The 18,402-nt window shown below is 41.4% G+C and overlaps 1 protein-coding gene across 3 annotated transcripts in view; it reads left to right on the forward strand.

Moving 5' to 3' along the window:
- The first annotated feature begins 6,245 nt into the window (after positions 1-6,245).
- EGF (epidermal growth factor) overlaps positions 6,246-18,402 on the forward strand; it is a 45,127-nt gene continuing 32,970 nt past the window's right edge. Inside the window, exons 1-6 of one of the 3 annotated variants that reach the window (XM_081924864.1) lie at positions 6,246-6,336; positions 6,769-6,948; positions 13,205-13,404; positions 15,502-15,683; positions 16,016-16,246; positions 16,793-16,995. In XM_081924864.1, the coding sequence (XP_081780990.1) occupies positions 6,828-6,948; positions 13,205-13,404; positions 15,502-15,683; positions 16,016-16,246; positions 16,793-16,995 (937 nt within the window). In that variant the 5' untranslated portion in view covers positions 6,246-6,336; positions 6,769-6,827. Of the gene's footprint in view, positions 6,337-6,637; positions 6,949-13,204; positions 13,405-15,501; positions 15,684-16,015; positions 16,247-16,792; positions 16,996-18,402 lie in introns of those variants that run through there. The other 2 variants (XM_081924865.1, XM_081924866.1) reach the window with 2 other exon arrangements.

An 18,402-nucleotide genomic window follows, 5' to 3' on the forward strand; every position in this document is an offset into this window, starting at 1 on the left:
TATGCTGTTTGATATGCAGGTTGGATCCAGACTAAGTGACCTACTTAGGTCCCATTCATTTCAAGGGAATGTAAGGATAACTAACTTACTGTGGATCCAACCCACTTAGTCAAAATTCATGGCTTTTTTTTCCTTGTGAGAAATTATGCATCAGCTGTATATGATGGATACATTTAGGAGAAGTTTTATCTGCATTCTGAATTTAAGGAAAGGATGAATATATAGAATTTTGTAAGACACAAGTGTTATGTTATACAGAAGTGCATAATAGCCTCCCCAAAATAGGGCTCTCCAGATGTTTCGTACTACAACTCTCATTTCTGCCTGCCTGCCTGCCTGCCTGCCTGCCAACACATTCATGTTGGTTGGAGGTGATGAGAGTTGATGTTCCAAACATCTGGAGGGACTTGGTTGTGGCAGCTAGCGTAGAAGATAGCTACAGTAATATATTCCTAATTTACACTGTAATCCAGGTTAGACATAAATGCTAAAGATATAAGAGGAAATCAAGGTAAATTTGATCAAACAAATTTTGATCCAGATGTCTAAAGGTACATAGCAGAGCATGTTTGTTTTGCTTGTTTATTTAAGGGGTTTCTCTTTCCCTTCTGGAAGAAATCTTCCACAGAGCAGCTTGCTATTTTTTAAAATACAAATCCATTCCATAAAACCTTTTAAAACACAGCCAGTAATGATAAACCAACATTAAAACCACCAGTGGAAAAAAATCATTCAGCAATACCATAGTTAACTACCCTCTCTCATGCCTCACCCCAGTCAGAACTGTTTGAGAAAAGAGATGGGGAATTGGTTTCTGGTTGCAGAGCCACTGCTGAGAAGGCCCTGTTAAGTGTGCTAACCAGTTTAAAGCCTTTACTGACAGGCACTGATAGGCAAGACTAGCTCTCCCTCATTGCTTTTCCTCAGCACCTGCAATTCAGCTGTGGACTGTGGACTATGGAAGGTCCATTTCAGCTGTCATGACTTATAGCAGTTGGCCGACCATTATTACTCCATGATTTTTGTTTAATTCTGTTTAATAATAATAATAATTAATAAATATAGGTTTTCAAGGCCAGGGATATCCTTGGCAATGCAAAACATTTCCCCTTCTCTTTCTAATGTTCAGATATCAGTGCCACTCCAGATTTATGTTAAGCAACATTATCTGCATAAGATAATAAGGCTGAGGGAAACTCTAGGGTTGGCAGAAGTACAAACATCTTTAGAAACTCCTATTGGGGATGACAGAAAAATAGCTCAATGAAGACAGAGCATGTTCAGTTTCCATATCAACTAGTTTCCCCTGAATACATACTTTACAGACTTTGGGACCCAATTTTATCAGTAGCATAGCTTGGTATGTTGTTGAAGGCTTATCCACATGTCTGTAGTTAAAGACCTTTAGAACTGTTAACTTGAAAGTGGTGTTGTACTGCTTACAATTGCTGCAACTAAAACCTTGTTGAAAGGGTCCACTTCCAGGAACTCCAGGATATTCTAGAAGTGTTGGTTGCAGCACTGATCAAGGAAAATCAGCGTTGAAGAAGTTGGTTAACAAATCATCCTGACTTTGGGCATGGTTTCCAAAGAGGTTCTCCTTCCCTGGGATCTAATTTTAGGTGGGAGGAAAAAGGTTTTCTAATAAAACTGTAGCTTCATAAGGACAGATCAATTTGGAGGTGCATTGAGAATATATCTATCTGATCAAGTAAAAATAATAATAGATATTATTTAAAAAACAAAGTTGCATCAAATGAATAAACAGAAAGCAAAATATCTCAGAAATAAGATACACTCCCCATAAATGTTGTCTGTAATATTTTCAGGTAAGTTTTTTTTTTTTAATCTGTTTTGTCAATTCAAATCAAGCATTGACTGCAAATGGAAAAGGCATTCAAAGACTTCATAGTTGAGTTTGATGGAATGATATATCATCCTGTTTCTTTTCATATACTGACCTCAAAGCATCTCACTTATTTTCCACAGGTGCAACTGAATCTGGCCTAATTTGGAACAAAACTATCTCACTTCCTGATTAGAAATAAAGCCATTATTTAAATATATGTTTTACTTACAATTGCTTTTTAATTATGCCCAGCATTGAGTTACCTCATTTATGCCAAGTTTCACCCTTTTTCACTTGAACTTTTTGTAGTAAAGGTACTGTTCACAATGAGCTAATGTTAGGAGAATGTGGGTCTCAAACTGTCTTGAAATAAACAAGACTTGGCCATTGCTAGTGCACTATATCTTCTACTGGATTTGTTTGCTTTGCAAGGTGAAACACTTCCTCCACAGTGCATTTTATACCTCACTTTCTCAACACAGTTGTGGAGAATCATCTGTCACATCCACACATGCATTTAATGCACAGTTAATACATATTGCTTCACCCAGAGAATCCTGGGAATTGCTGTTTCCCTCTCACAGCTACAATTCCCAGAACTTTTAACAAACTACAGTTCACAGGATTCTTTAATGGTGCGTGCACGGGGGGGGGGGGGGGGGAGCCATGACTGTTAAAGCAGTATAAATCCCCTAAATGTTTGGTGCGGAAGTGAGTTAGAAGGAACTACTGGGTAGGAATTGGTGGATATGTCAATTTCAGTTTCGGACTGTCAGTTTTTCCAATCTTACGTTGTCCACACACCAGTTTGCATTTTTTCACACCAGTTTGCATTTTTAATTTTTTTTTAATACCCCCCCCCCACAATAAATAATCCCCCCACAAAAAATCCTCTTGAAAATTCACCTGCATTTTAGTGGAAATTTCCCTTAATATACACATTTTTGTATGCCAATTTGCCTGATATTTTTGGAAGGAATTTTCCCCTCATTTAATGCAGTTTTTTATAGTACGTCCAATAATATATGCATTTTAATGCACACTTTACCCTAGTATATGCATTTTCGTACAAACTACTTGGGTAGAGAATTGCCTTGCAAAAGGCAAAGAAGTGCAAATTTCATTTGATGACTGCTTTGGTTTGTGTATTACTGTATTTTTCGCTCTATAAGACGCACCAGACCACAAGACGCACCTAGTTTTTGGAGGAGGAAAACAAGAAAAAAAAATATTCTGAATCTCAGAAGTCAGAACAACAAGAGGGATCGCTTCGCAGCGAAAGCAGCAATGCCTCTTGCTGTTCTGGCTTCTGGGATAGCTGCGCAGCCTGCATTTGCTCCATAAGATGCACACACATTTCCCTTTACTTTTTAGGAGGGAAAAATTGAGTCTTATAGAGCAAATAATACGGTATTTCAGAAAGTGCAAATGAGGTAATTTCACTTTTAAATGTGAACTGAATAAAATCTCCTCCTCTGCCCCATCCCTGTCTCCAAGGTTCCTTCAGGAAATCTGCTGCTACTCCATCCCTGTTAGGTAGACAACCCAGAGCTCTGCTTAAAAGGCTCTAACAAAGGACAACTCATTACCTTTCCAAGGCAATCTGTTTCCTGTCGAAGGTGGTCTTCCTGGATTAGTTGAAATTTCCACTCCTGTAATTTGAACTGTCTGAGTCAGGTCCTACTCTCAGGAGCAATAAAATCAAATTTATTCTATCATCAAAGTCATAGCCACTAGATATTTGAAGGTGGCTGGTGTTAAGTTGTGGGTGAACATATCAGACGACACAGCGATTCTTCAAACACAGACGACACAGCGATTCTTGTTTATTCACAGGCCAGGACAGAACTGAACTGAAGGGTTCAGTCAGCTTGCTTATATGGAGCTCTAGTACAATGTAAATGTAACAATTTTCTAAAACTACCCAATCACTGAACATCACTTTCGATCCCTTATTTGCATAACTATCTACAGTATCCCCTGTTGGCCCAGGGTGAGAACTTCAGTACATAACAGCTGTGATATCACCTCTTAACAGTATAATCTCTGGGTGAAACACAGTTCACTCCTAAAGTAACTGTAATAGTTTCTAGTCTGTTTTAATAACACACCTTATCTTAGCTGTGTAATGTTACTGCCCAGAACCTGACTTATTTATTTAGATTATCTATGCCAGGGGTTATCAACCATTTTGAGTCAGTGGACATATTTAGAATTTTGAGAAAGTGCTATGGGTCACAAAATTGCTGCTGTGGGGGATTGCTACTACATGTTAAAAAGAAGACGAAAAGAAAGGACCACAAAACCATTTACATTCATGGCTCTGCTGACTTTTGCTTCTGGACACACCCACCTTGGGCTGCAAAAGGTTTCCTATCTCTACAGTAATGGAGGGAATGGATTACATAAACAGAAGATTTAGTCTGCATAGATGTATAAACAACAATGAAACAGTTTCGTGCCATTGCTGTTAGTGGCACAGTTTCTAATCTGTTATTTCATGCTATTTCTTCGTTTCCAAGAGTACATGCTTATCAGTTTCTGTCAGTTAAGGTCAACAAAGCTAGTGTTCCTAGGAATGGCTCCATGTACAGCTGTGGCATCTCCTGGGTGCTGCCAGGATTGCCAGCTGCTGTGTTGTGCAATTCCAGACTGCAGTCCTAAGCCCATGTCCCTGGAAGTAAGCCCTACTGAACTCAATGGGACTTGTATCATGCTGCTAATCATATAATAATATACTTCACATTTCACAAGGAGTTGCCTGAAGGGTCTCAACTAACTAATATACTGAAATACTTCTTTAGAGATGAGCACATCAGGAAGCACAGAATTATTGCTGTTGTTGTTATATTTTATTATATTTATATGCTGCCCGTTTGACCAGGTTCTCCCAGCCACTCTGAGTGGCTCCCAACAAAATATTAAAAACACAGTAAAACACCAACTATTAAAAACTTCCCTGAACAGGGCTGCCTTCATATGTCTTCTAAAAGTCGAATAGTTATTTATTTCCTTGACATCTGATGGGATGGCATTCTACCAGGCAGGCGCCACTACTGAGAAGACCCTCTGCCTGGTTCCTTCTCGCAGTAAGGGAACTGCCAGAAGGTCCTTGGAGCTGGACCACAGTGTCCGGGCTGTACAATGGGGGTGCAGATGCTCCTTCAAGAGTTCAAGTCATGTTTAGGTGTCATGCTGAAACCATTCGACAATATTTGGAAACAAAGGCCTGGAAGATAATAAGGAGCTGTGTCTATTCAAGAGCAAATTAATTTTAGAGGACCCAAGAGACTGAGACTTCAATGTTAGCAAAGAGGCACTGATAAGATAGCAGCTTGTCTGATCAAGCTAAAGGGCCTTAGGTGTCTGACAGCCCTAAGACAGGGGTGGAGAATCTCAAGCCTGGGGACCAAATGTGTTTCTCCCAACCTACTCATTTGGGCTTCAGGACTTTTCCCAGTCTGCAAACCACCCCATAGGCTGCATCATCCTTGAGTATTTTTGCATGACTGGAATGTGTCCTTGAACTGTGATAATGGCTCTTGCTTGGCTGGTTGGAAAATGGAGGGTGTGTGTGTGTGTGTGTGTGTGTGTGTGTGTGTGTGTGTGTAAGAGTAAGAGTAAGAGTTCCATCCATCTGCTCCGCCCCCATTTGCATCTGGTCTGGATGTTTGCCCATGAGAGGAATCTTTCAGGCCTAAAAAAGGTCCCCAAGCCTGTTATGAGAAAGAAGCCCTGGTTCCAAGTGACAGAAGAAGAAGAAGAATTTGGATTTGATATCCCGCTTTATCACTACCCTAAGGAGTCTCAAAGCGACCAACAATATCCTTTCCCTTCCTCCCCCACAACAAACACTCTGTGAGGTGAGTGGGGCTGAGAGACTTCAGAGAAGTATGACTAGCCCAAGGTCACCCAGCAGCTGCATGTGGAGGAGTGGGGAAGTGAACCCAGTTCACCAGATTATGAATCCACCACTCTTAACCACTACACCACGCTGGCTCTCATCTTGGGCCCATCTTAGGCACAATTTTGCTGCGGTTTGCCTACCAGACTATTGGGCGCCCCTCCAGGCCCAGAGTCAGCATGCAGCATTCTTCAGCAATACTGGAGACTGCATATCTTCCAACATTTTGGGACGGCAAAGCAGGACATCCCCTGCCACACCATCCTGCCCACCTAATCTCTGTGCTCCTTCTCTCACGCCTGAGCTGAGTGGAGATTTGAACCCTAGTCTCCCAGGTCCTTGTCAAACACACTAAATCACTACACCATGTTGCTGCTTCCCCTCTCTTTTCCCTTTCCCTTTTCCTTCAAATAGGCAATTAACTGGGAGCGATTGTCTAGCTATGCATTGCCTAACTTCCCTGGACCATGGAGCTGGCTACAGTTCTATTTGCAAACACAAGCTTCACTCAAGTGGCACTAACAATACAAGAAAGAGGGGGGTGGGCAAGAAGCTGTAGGAAGAGAAGGACCGTCATTCCAGCGTGCGTACAAAAATGGGATCTATGTTTTGGGGACTACAGTGTCTCTGCTTACCTATTACTTTCAAAAGATTACTTTAAAAATCAGTGCCTTTGTATATCCATATAAACCTGCAACAAATTCATTGTCTTGGTATTGGATTTTGCAGTAGCACATTTTTTTAAAAAAAATGCCATGTTAATTTTGTAACAAGGGGGTTAGGAATTTCATACTTCATTTAAAAAAAAAAAAAGGCAGAAGAAAAAGTATGTGCATGAGCAAAGAAGAGATCACCCTGGAATTTCTTTGAGGGTGAGAACTGGAGTCAGCCAGCCCCTTTGCTCTCCTAGTGTCAAGTTTAGCCAGACCACGGAATTGAGCTGGGAGGTGATGTGTCTCTGCTGTCGTTGATGCACCTTGAGAATGAGGACACCTGCTTCTTTTTTATCTTGAAGATGCCTGAAATTGAGCAGTATCGCCTGTCCTACTGACACTGAAAAAGTGGGTCAAGACTATGTTGCTCACAGATCTTTTGCTTGTGGCTTTTAAAATCAGTTTGGTCAGTCTGTCAGCTGAGAAGCTCTGGAGCTGTCCCAGAGGATACCAAATACAGAAGGAAAATTCCTCTTGTGTAGGTGAGTGAATTGGTCCCTCCCCCCTTCCAAACTTCAGGTCAGTTAAGAGGCTTAGCAATGCGAGGCTTTTTCGTTCAACGCTATTTTCTTAAAAAGAAACCATGTTTATGTGCCTTTATTCTTTGAAGTCTCTGCTATGTTTGCTGTGCATTTTTAGAAGAAATAGCTAGGACTACAACCTTGATAAGTTTCCAGTGGAATAGTAACAGGTGCTTTGAGACGTCTGCCAAGAAACTTGTCAGAAAAAATAACAAAACATAAGCATGCAGGAGAAATATTCAGGTGAGGGGGTGTGTGGGTTTGGAGACGTTAGTATTGATACATTTAATGGAAGTTAGGTTCATATGTGCCTTGGAGTAACTAATTTGCAGCAATTGTTTCTTGAGTGACTCAAAAAACTTTTATTGATTTTCTTTCTACCACTTTAAGAGTTCTTGCTTCCCCATAAGAACACTGGGAACAGTAATTTGCCAGTGAGTATTATCTGTGAAAGATGCCTATTCCCCTCTCACAGAACTACCATTTCCAAGGAATGTAAGTGTAAATATAATAGATATTGGCTGCAATCATACGCATGCTTACTGGGGAGTAAATCTCATTAACTCAGCAGGATTTGCCTCCGAGATATCTTTATTGAGAAGTGTTTCAAAACCCATGAAAGCTAAAACCATAGCAATAAGAGCTCTCATCAGATGGATCAAATAGTTGAAAGGTGTGTTACTTCTCCATCGCTGGTTTTTTTAAAAAAAGGCCTATTTACTAGCAATCCTTTGATTTCCTTAAACTAAAGGTGAATTCACATGACCATTTTATCCACTACAAGTTTAATTTTTGCAGTTCAAGACCCTGTGAAGACACTGATCTTGGGAATATTTCTACATTTAGTTCAAATCCACAAAAGGCAGGATTTAACAGTCAGGATGGGAGTCCGTTGGGACACGGGTGGCGCTGTGGGTAAAACCTCAGCGCCTAGGGCTTGCCGATCGCATGGTTGGCAGTTCGAATCCCTGCGGCAGGTGAGCTCCTGTCTTTCGGTCCCAGCTCCTGCCCACCTAGCAGTTCGAAAGCACCCCTAAAGTGCAAGTAGATAAATAGGTACCGCTTTCTAGTGGGAAGGTAAACGGCGTTTCCGTGTGCTGTGCTGGTGCAGGCTTGCCAGAGCAGCTTCATCACGCTGGTCACGTGATCCGGAAGTGTCTCCGGACAGAGCTGGCCCCCGGCCTCTTAAGTGAGATGGGCGCACAACCCTAGAGTCGGACACGACTGGCCCGTATGGGCAGGGGTACCTTTCACCTTTATGGGAGTCTGTTATAGATGTTGCATGAGGTCCTTTTGTTTATTGCCCACACTGTTTGTTTGTTTGTTTGTTTGTTCATGAAATTTCCATTTTGCTTAATGTAAAAAGGCATAAGAGATAAGAATGGGGAAACTCAATATAAATTAATATAGAAGTGCAACATTAACAATCAAATAAAACTTTTAAAAAGCTGACTAAAAACAGAATGAAACTATGTACCGTAGATAAAACTTAGCATTGCTCAAAAAGAAAAAAAGGACCACCAATCAGAAAATTGTGAATCAGAGTGCAGCATCTGGGTAAACATTGTGTTGTGAATCTGGGGGCAGGGATTAGGTTGTATGCCTGAGTCCCTTCCAATTCCTGAATCCAGCAAGGATTCAATTGCTGGAATAGCCCGGTCAATTTCTTGGTAATAGTCTATGTACAGGTAGGACATTAAGGCAACAAAGGAAGAGACTTTGGCCAGATATCAAATGGGTGTGCCACCTCCCACAACTGGCTGGTAGTTAGAAGTACAAAAGCCAGGACTGAGCTAGAAGCAGGCGACAGACAGAAGCCTGTGAGGCAGAGACATGCTTGGTTTCTGCTGGAATTCAAGGCTGTGGCTATGGGAGAAGCAACACCTCTTGAGGTGTGAGCCTCTTCATTGTAGTAAAGTTGTATATGTGTGTAAATAAACCATATATCATAAAGACACCACAGTATTTGAGGTCCCTCATACCTCACCTCCAAAAGACTGAGGCTGCATAAACATTATACATTTGAAGCACATTTGAAGCACATTTCCACTTCACAAAGAATTCTGGGCACCATAGAGTACCTCTCACAGAGTTAAAATTCCCGGCAACCCCTAAGAAACTACGTACAGTGCCCAGAATCCTTTGGAGAGGGAGGAAATGTGCTTCAAACAATGCTTCAAATAGTGTTTGCACAGCCTCAGTCTTTTGGAGGTGAGGTAAAATGCATCTGCATTAAGACGAAGTATATTTTCTCCTCAGCATCTGATTTGAAATTGAAACGAAGAGTAGGAGAGAGGGGGTGGGAAGAAACTTGTAGCAGCACAGCAGATAACACTCAGCAGCAGCATGTAGCAACCTAAATTTGGAATAGCTGAATATCGCTATCATACTAGAAGATTCTGTATAGGCCTTGGCATTAGGGAGGAAATAAACAAGGGCAGACTCTGGCTCACTTCACAATACACCAATGTGGACTCTGCCTCCCTGACAAGCATACTAATGCTTCTTCATCTTCTCTAACTGGGTCTTTTTTTCGGACTCTTGGTAAATGAGGTTGCTTGTGTACAAAGATGCTAAGGACTGGCTACTAGCATTGCAATGACATGATTCATCGTTTTTGCTCCTTCTTAAGACCCTCTGCTGAGATGGCATAAAGAGGCCTTTGAGCTGGGAGCAGAACCTCATTCTTCCATTCTGCGCTGCCTGCCAGAGCATTGTAGGAAACTTTTGTTCTCCCTAAGAGGATTTATTTAACACAGGGAAAGTTCTCATTACGGGGAAATTGTTGCCAGGGTATCCAGAGCAGCTGCAGGAAGATGGCAGCTACTTCACTATTTTGATGGGTGTGGGGTAAAAACAGGCAGCTGACGATGATTAAGACTTGGTTGCACTTGATATTGTGGGATGTATGTTAAGAAACAGCATCTTCTCTACAAAAAGATAGATGTTTCCGCTGCTGGTTAAAACGGGCAAGCCTAGAGCTGCCAAATGGAATAAACAAAAACACCACCCCCTCTGTTGTGGAATTGGTGTGTTTTTCAGTCTGCAGAATTATGTGTAACTGGATAAATTCTTGGGATAGGCTTCACCCAAGGTATTGGATGTTGAGTTTGTACAGTGCAGCACCCTGCATTGACCAGAATTGCCTGATTTGTTAGCAAAGCGAACAAAGACAAGTTGTGGCTGTAGGGAAGAAATCACTTGCAACATCATAGAATTGTAACATTCTAGAGTTGTCCATCACAGATATATGACACCATCATATCATCTCACCACCGCCTTTGATCTACAAGCAGGGCCAGCAGGTGATGATGGGATGGGGGAAACTTTTGCTGTTTCTTTTACATGCAATTCTCTAGCTAGTTAACATGCAAAACACCTAGTTCAACCTGCCTTTCTCAACCTGTGGGTCCCCAGATGTTGTTGAACTACAGCTCCCATCACCCCTAGCTAGCAAGGCCAGAACTCAGGGATGATGGGAGTTGTAGTCCAACAACATCTGGGGACCAACAGGTTGAGAACTGCTGATCTAGTTGGAGCCTGCAGAACTTGGATGTCTGTGCTTGAATCTTAGCTGCTGTTTGGATTGAATTCCAGGGGTCTGTTTTTTTAATCTGTGATTGTCTGAATACAAAAATCTGTAGGATAAAGATGGAAATGCATTGACAGTCAAGCACATGTTTAAAATGAGTTACATGAGACTTTATTGAATAGAGCCTACTGAGCTCCAGATGTAGAGCAAACTAAATAGAGTACCTATTTTATTTAACAAAAGCCAGTGCCCAAATCCAGTTCTATTTGTGCTTTATAATATGTGACTAGTGGACCTGAATGAGGATGTGACATCAGATGTATCTATCAAGTTTAATAGTGACAGCACACACTTTCAATTCAAGGTGCATTCAGATCACATGGCTTTCCATTTCTGGATGAGCTGGATGAAGGCCAAATTATCAACACAAATAAATGCAGGGAGAGTGGAGATAGTATGACTCTTTGCCCTCAAAAAGTACCTGAACATTATTTTAGGCTGATCATCAACTCTCATTCCTTGCTTTCTTTACCAGGTGTCATGAACAGCTAAATCTAAGACAATAACTCATACTACTTTATTTACAGGAATCAAAAACTGGCAATTGGTAGTTAACTTATTCCAGTACTTGAACAATCAGAAACATGTTTGGATTGTGGTTTACCGTTGTGTTCTAACCTATAAATGATTACTTTATAGATATTGATGAATGTATATTTTGCTCTAGGAGGCTTAGTTTGGTCAGAGTTGAGTATACGCTTCCAGAGTTAATGCGAAATACGGTACATTACCTCTGGTAAATGAGGCACCATAGCCGCTAGAGGGCCATAGAAATTTGTGTCCCGGGCTTTTTAGACTCATCTACCCATGTACTGATGGGATGTGGGTGGTGCTGTGGGTTAAACCACAGAGCCTAGGGCTTGCTGATCAGAAGGTTGGCAGTTTGAATCCCCACGACAGGGTGAGCTCCCGTTGCTCGGTTCCTGCTCCTGCCAACCTAGCAGTTCGAAAGCATGTCAGAGTGCAAGTAGATAAATAGGTACCGCTGCGTTTCTGTGCGCTGCTTTGGTTTGCCAGAAGCAGCTTAATCATGTTGGCCACATGACCTGGAAGCTGTACGCCGGCTCCCTCAGCCAATAAAGCGAGATGAGCGCCGCAGCCCCAGAGTTGTCCGCGACTGGACCTAATGGTCAGGGGTACCTTTACCTTTACCCATGCACTATCTGAAACCAAAAGGGTGCATTGGTTACCAGATGTGATCCCCCCCACCTCTCCTACTCCCACTAATAAAACATATGCAAGGAGAGATATTTTTAAGTGGGTAATTATTACATAATGGTCTCTTGAGTCACCCAAAATTCATGGATAAGCCAAGTGCATGGTAGGAATTTTCTTAATGGGATATCACTTTGGTTTTTAGTGTCCTGTTGAAAATAGCTTTTGATGGTGATTACTTGCAACAGTGATATATTGATCCTCTCAAATTGATTGAGATACATAAGCTGCTGACTTGTTTCAACTAAGGCGTAATGGTTTTAGCTGACCAGTGTTTCTGTCTCTAGGATTCACACAGAAAAAAATAGCATAAATGTATTTATGCATTTTATATATTTATACTCCTTTCCCCGTATACTCAAAGGTGCCTTATGGCAACATTTTAGGACAATAACTAAATCATAAAAACAGATTTTAGAATATCAGCAAAGCAACAGCAAAAATACTTTTGCCATCATAGCTATTTGCCCCTCCAAAGTCCTGTAGGACTAGCCTACCTCAGTGTGAAATTCCATGTCTCAAACAACTTAGTAACAAAATGTATGTTAATGTTTGGTCAAGGGAGTAACTGGAAAAAGTGCAAGCAGTACAGCTGTCAGATTCCTGAGACAAATCAACTTTGTTGCAGTTCAGCCTTCATTTACCATGTACACAAAGCAAGTCTACATAGTTTCATATTCTCCCAGTGCAAACAGCAGAAAGCAACATCACTTCAAATGCAGGAGCAACTCTGAACGCTCCAAAACACCTTCCCCCTAAATAAACCACACTTTGTGATGTTTTCTCTTGCGTAGCCAAAAACCAGGACTACCCATTGAATAAAAACTATAAGCCAGTCTAATATTTATTAAAAGTGTTTTAGATAACTCAAAAGCAAAACCTTAGATTTCTGGAGATCATCCTGAGCACAAAAAACCCAAATGACTAGCTGCATGATAGCAATGATGTGCTTGAAGCTTAGATAGGTAAAGCAAAACTACAGTTAACTTGAATTTTAGGGTGAAGGCAAAAGAAACAAGTCCCTGAAAGATTTTCTCTTTCCTTTCCTCATCTCTCCATGCAAACACCTATTTGGAAGACATCTGAAGGCAGCATTATATAGGGAAGTTTTTAAATGTCTGATGTTTTACTGTGGTTTTATAATTTGTTGGAAGCTGCCCAGAGTGGTTGGGGCAACAAACCTATATATCCCCAAAATCTGCACCAGAGGCTTGAGGTACTCCTTGGATAAAATTTTGGGAACACACAGGGAACAGGTGGAGGTGAAAAGGAGGAAGAAGTCCTGATGTTTGAGTGGAAGTCACTAAAATTCTATAACATCCAAAATTCTCTACTTTTTTGTATTTAACATCTCTCTCTCTCTCTCTCTCTCTCTCTCTCTCTCTCTCTCTCTCTCTCTCTCCTTTTTAGATCCTGCACCATTCCTAGTTTTCAGCCAAGGAAATGCAATCTTTAGAATAGACACTGAGGGAACCAATCACAGAAGACTGGTGGCTGATGCTAGTTTATCAACATTAATAGATTTTCATTATGAAGAAGATTGCCTTTATTGGGTGGACACTGAAGAAGGTCTTATCCGGCGAGTATACCTGAATGGTTCAAATCAACAGGTAATGGAATGTAATCATCAAAATTCTGAAAACCTCTGCATCTCCCTGGAGCATGCTGATACCTCCATCTGTTTCTCTATTATTATTATTATTATTTATTAAATTTGTACACTGCCCTCCATAGATGTTAGTGCAATTCACAACATAAAATTACAATATAAAAAACACATTTTAGCTGCTGCCCTCTCAGCACTCGCCAACTAAATTCACTATTAGTAGGAGTGATGAACGGTATATTATTAATGATCATAACTAGAGTGATCACTCACCCAACTTTACAGAGAGTAATTCTCTAACTGAAGGACTGGCAGAGGACCATCCTCTATTACAATGAGTCCTGTCTTGGAAGTGTAAACCAAGCCCAGTTTAAAGATAAGGAAGAGAAGAAGAGGGAAGAGAAAGGGCCTTGAAGTTACAGCAGTGGCGTAGTGTGGGGGGTGCAGAGGGGGCCGGCCGCACCGGGCGCAACATCTGGGGGTTAGGGTTAGGGGGCGCAAATCCACGGGTTAGGGGGTGCAAATTACTTGCCTTGCCCCGGGTGCTGACAACCCACGCTACGCCACTGAGTTACAGCAGCCTTGAGCAGGCACACACATCGCTGGGTCACAGTTGGTGAGATGTATTGTAGCTTTATATAAACTAGAGTAATTATTTCTAAATTTGCATCTATACCAATTTTATACAAAGCTGTTTCCTCTTTGTTGCATATCCTTATGTTTGTTTGTTTGTTTGTTTGTTGTGTTTATATTTTTAAATTATGTCCTTACCTTGTCCTTACTTTAAGCTAAATGTGTTTTGTGCATTTACCTGTACATGTAGTGTGAAATAGTATCTTGAGTAAGATATCTGGTAAGCCGCTCAACCAAACTAGGCATGATGTTAAATGAGTCATTAATTTTATTGTTTCCCCAGTCCTCTGAGGATGAGCAGAGGTTTAAACATCTCCCCATGGTAGTCCTAATGACAATTCCCCCTACAGATGCTAGGAGAAAGCTGCTATTTGTCAGGCAGACAAAGCCAAGGCTAAAATGTCCAAGCAAGGAAGGTCTCGTGATAGAAAAAATAGCATAGCTGCTTACAAATTTAACAGGCCTTTTCTTGCTTTTCTGGTAAACACATAAATGTATATCCTGAAGTGGTAATCTCAGGCAGCTTTCATCCTGAATTGTTTGATTAAGGATCATGAATTCCAATGCTCTGTATGGCATTCTGATTCAACCAGTGATCTGTTGTCTTAGTATAAAGACTCTCCTCCCTGCAAGAGAGGGGAGTGGTTGTGGCCGGGAGCCGGACTCTGCCTCAAGCAGGGGGCGTTTGCCCCCTGCCTCCCACTCACCTGGCTGGCGCCCACACCCTCGGCCAGGCACCCAACCAGGTGCCTTCAAGGGGGCGTGTACAGCAGCCTGAATTGCTGCGGCGCCAGCCTCCAGCCCTCACTTTTTGTCGTCCCGTCGTGAGTCACCCACCCTCCACTCCCTTAGAGCAGGGTTTCCAGTTTTCTTTTGGCCTTGCTATGGACCTTAGGTTGGTCGCCCTGGTTGTCCAGGAGGCCTGGTAGGAATTTTTCCATTTGGCATTAGGCTTTTTGGTTTTTTCGCCTACCTCGTAGCAATCGTCACAACTTTCGTGGTATTGGTGGGTAGGTTAGGCATTGGAATAATGTGTTGTGGTGTCGAAGGGCTAGGTGTGGCCATCGCCTGCGCCTTCAATTTTTGGGTATTCCGTTAAAGGAATCTGGCGGTCGTGTACTCTGTCCGATGCCTGCTTGGCGGGAGGCCATGGCACGACCCTCGGTGACATCAGGGGAGAGCCTATAGTTGGATTAGCATCAACAGGCTCCACCTACTGGTGAATAAACCCCCTTTGTTTGTTTGTTTGTTTTTTAGACTCACCCCTCTCCGAGTGGGTGGAGTCAGCTGACATAATCCAATGCCTAAGCCAATACCTTTTCACTTGTTGTAATCAATAAAGTTGTGGCCTTTTATTGCCCATTAACCTTATATCACGTGTCCTTGTGTTTCATTCCACTGCGCGGGGTTCGGGTCCTCGAACCACAATGACAATTGGGTGACAATTGTCCCGTCCCCCCCATTACAGACAATTTACCACATAGAAAAAGATGTTTCTGGATTTGCAGTGGATTGGATAAACCACAACTTTTACTTCGCTCACTACCAGAAGGCCACAATTGAGGCTGTTGACATGGATGGAAACCATTCCCAAATCATCATAAATGATGGACACCATCCCACAAGTATTGTGGTTGATCCAAACAGAAGGTAACTCAGATTGTCTTTATGGTTTCACAGTGCTGAAACAAAAAGCTTTAGATGAAATGTAGACTGAAGGATCCTCTGTGGTTTGGAGGACTGGGAAAGGGTCATGTACTTTGATATTCCGTCTCATCTTCTCTCTCCTTCCTCCTCTTATGTATCAGTTTAATGAGTAATTTCCTGGCATGATTGAACTTAGGTTCCTCTTATGTCTGAACTGCTAATTTTTGGTGAGCCTCCAAGTTATGATTGCAAATGAATTAAGTGAGAGCTTTATTATCTGCTGCTCTTGAAGTAATTTTAATAACAATAATGACAATAATTGATTTTATCAACAGGTTTTTATTTTGGTCCTCTGAAGGAACCACTGACAGCATCTACAGAGCAGTTCTGAATGGGAAAGACGTGTGGAGACTTCTGAGGAGCACAGGAAAAATCAGAAGTATCTCACTAGATCTTATTGATCTGAAGCTCTTCTGGATCCAATATGATGCCAATGATGAAGTTTCACATATTGCAAGCTGTGACTACAATGCTAGTTCTGTTCATTTGCACAAATACATAGTACGGTATGTTAATGAATATAACTTATATATATGCTAGTGAATATATAATGCCAAAGTGTAAAATAAATTGCCCCAATCTAGCCAGGAGACATATGCGGTTTACCCCATACATTTAAAGTACACTCAACATGCTTTTAAACCACATGACTTCCTGCAAAGCATTCTGGGAATTGTAGTTTTCACTTCACAGAGCTACAATTCCCAGAAACGTTAACAAACTACAAATCCCTGGATTCTTTGGGGAATTCATGTGCTTTAAATGTGTCTGGATGTGTTTTAAATGTATAGTAAGGATCTGCCTTGTTATCTCTGAATTGCTGCCTAACTGGCTAGATACAATGATAGCCAAACTTGGCCCTCCAGCAGTTTTGGGACTAAAACTCCCATCATCCCTTGCTAACAGGACCAATAGTCAGGGATGATGGGAAATGTAGTCCCAAAACAGCTGGAGGGCCGAGTTTGGCCATCAGTGGGCTAGAATGTCCATGACTTAATGAACTTTCAGCAAGTTAATGAACAGATGCAACTATTTGCTTTATTTTCCCATAGAAACCAACTTTCTGACATATTCCTCTTTGCTGACCACATGTACTATTCCGACTCAACCACTGGTAGTATTTGGAGAGCCAATAAATATACAGGAAAAGATATAGTTGCAATTAACCTGCAGCTGTCACTTCTCCCACCTGCTGAAATACTGGTAGTGCACCCATTAAAACAGCTCAGCATAAAGATGGGTTCTAAAACATTTGGTAAGTTTCATGTTGCATAATTGTTCTGCTCGGTCATTAGGATCACACCTCAAATTATCTTGTACCACCCTGCTTTTGCTACTGTCATGATATTCAAGGAATATACTGTCATGATAATTCCTGTTCACATTTTCCAACCAAACCTTTCAAATGCCTTAACAATGCTGCAACTGAATGTTTCTATATCTAGAAATTTCTTTCATCTCTCTCCCTGTTCAACATTGCTTAGCTAAGCATGCTCATCATGTAAGTATAAAAACTGCAATATCACATTCTCCAGCACCTCATTTTAAAAAGAAGATTACATGTTTGTGTAAAACAAGCACTCACACTCACACTTGTATCCCCCTTCCCTTGATATTGGCACAAAATAGCTCTTACAACTTACTTTTGTTTCCACTTCCAATAATGTGATAAACATGAATATACCTCATTCTCTTCCTTTTTACATTTATTCATCTGAAGTTTTTCCTCCCCTAAGAATAAGTCATAATAATACCCATTGTTCTTCACAGACATATTGTATAATAATCAACCACCAGAAATCCATTTGGAACAAATGTTTGTATGTTAACATGTCCCAAATTTTGTAGTTTTTCAAACCACCCTTCATTATAAATTCTTTATTTTAAAAATAGATGTCACTGAGGATACTTCTGGATTAATTTATTGAGGGAGTATAAAATGGCTGTGAAGAAAGGATACTTCTTCCCCTCAAACCCACCAATATATAAGATTGAAATTAAAACAATGGTTTACTTTAAGCAATAGGAATAAAACTGGAAGAACACCAAAGGACCTTGGCTTGATGGATGTGTTCCTGACCATGCTTCTCTTCCCTTCAGCCTAATTCCCAAATCTGACAGATGACAATCTATGCTTGTGTACTGCTTTCACTGCCAGTGTTTCCTGAAAGTCTGAATGCCGTAGTGTACATGAATCACCATTGTACATGCATAGTCTGCCCATCTATGGACCATTCATATGCAGGACCTTTACAAACAGGAGGAGGGAGAAGGGAATGTTTGGGCAATTGCAAAGCTTATGACACTTCAAGAAATATGTAAAACCTGTCCACCTGTATCCTTGGGAACCATTGCTCTGTTGGATATGGTAGACAGAGTGTTCGTTGCAGTTTATCCTTGTAAATGGAACACTGCTAATTAGTTGTGTGCGCTCAGCCAAATAAAGATGATTGTGGGCTGGTGCTGAGGTGCCGTCCTGTTGCAGAGGCTGATGCAAGCAGTCAACCTAAGCTTAGCAAGCATCATTGCATAATATCACCTCAGTCAGCCTGTTCTTTTATTGACTGGAGGCCTGCCAGTGTATTTGCATGTGTGTAAGCTGGGAAACAATGGGAGGCGGGTGGCGCTGTGGGTAAAACCTCAGCACCTAGGACTTGCTGAT

Source organism: Podarcis melisellensis, assembly GCF_964234715.1.
Source record: "Podarcis melisellensis genome assembly, chromosome: 9".
NCBI lineage: Eukaryota > Metazoa > Chordata > Lepidosauria > Squamata > Lacertidae > Podarcis > Podarcis melisellensis.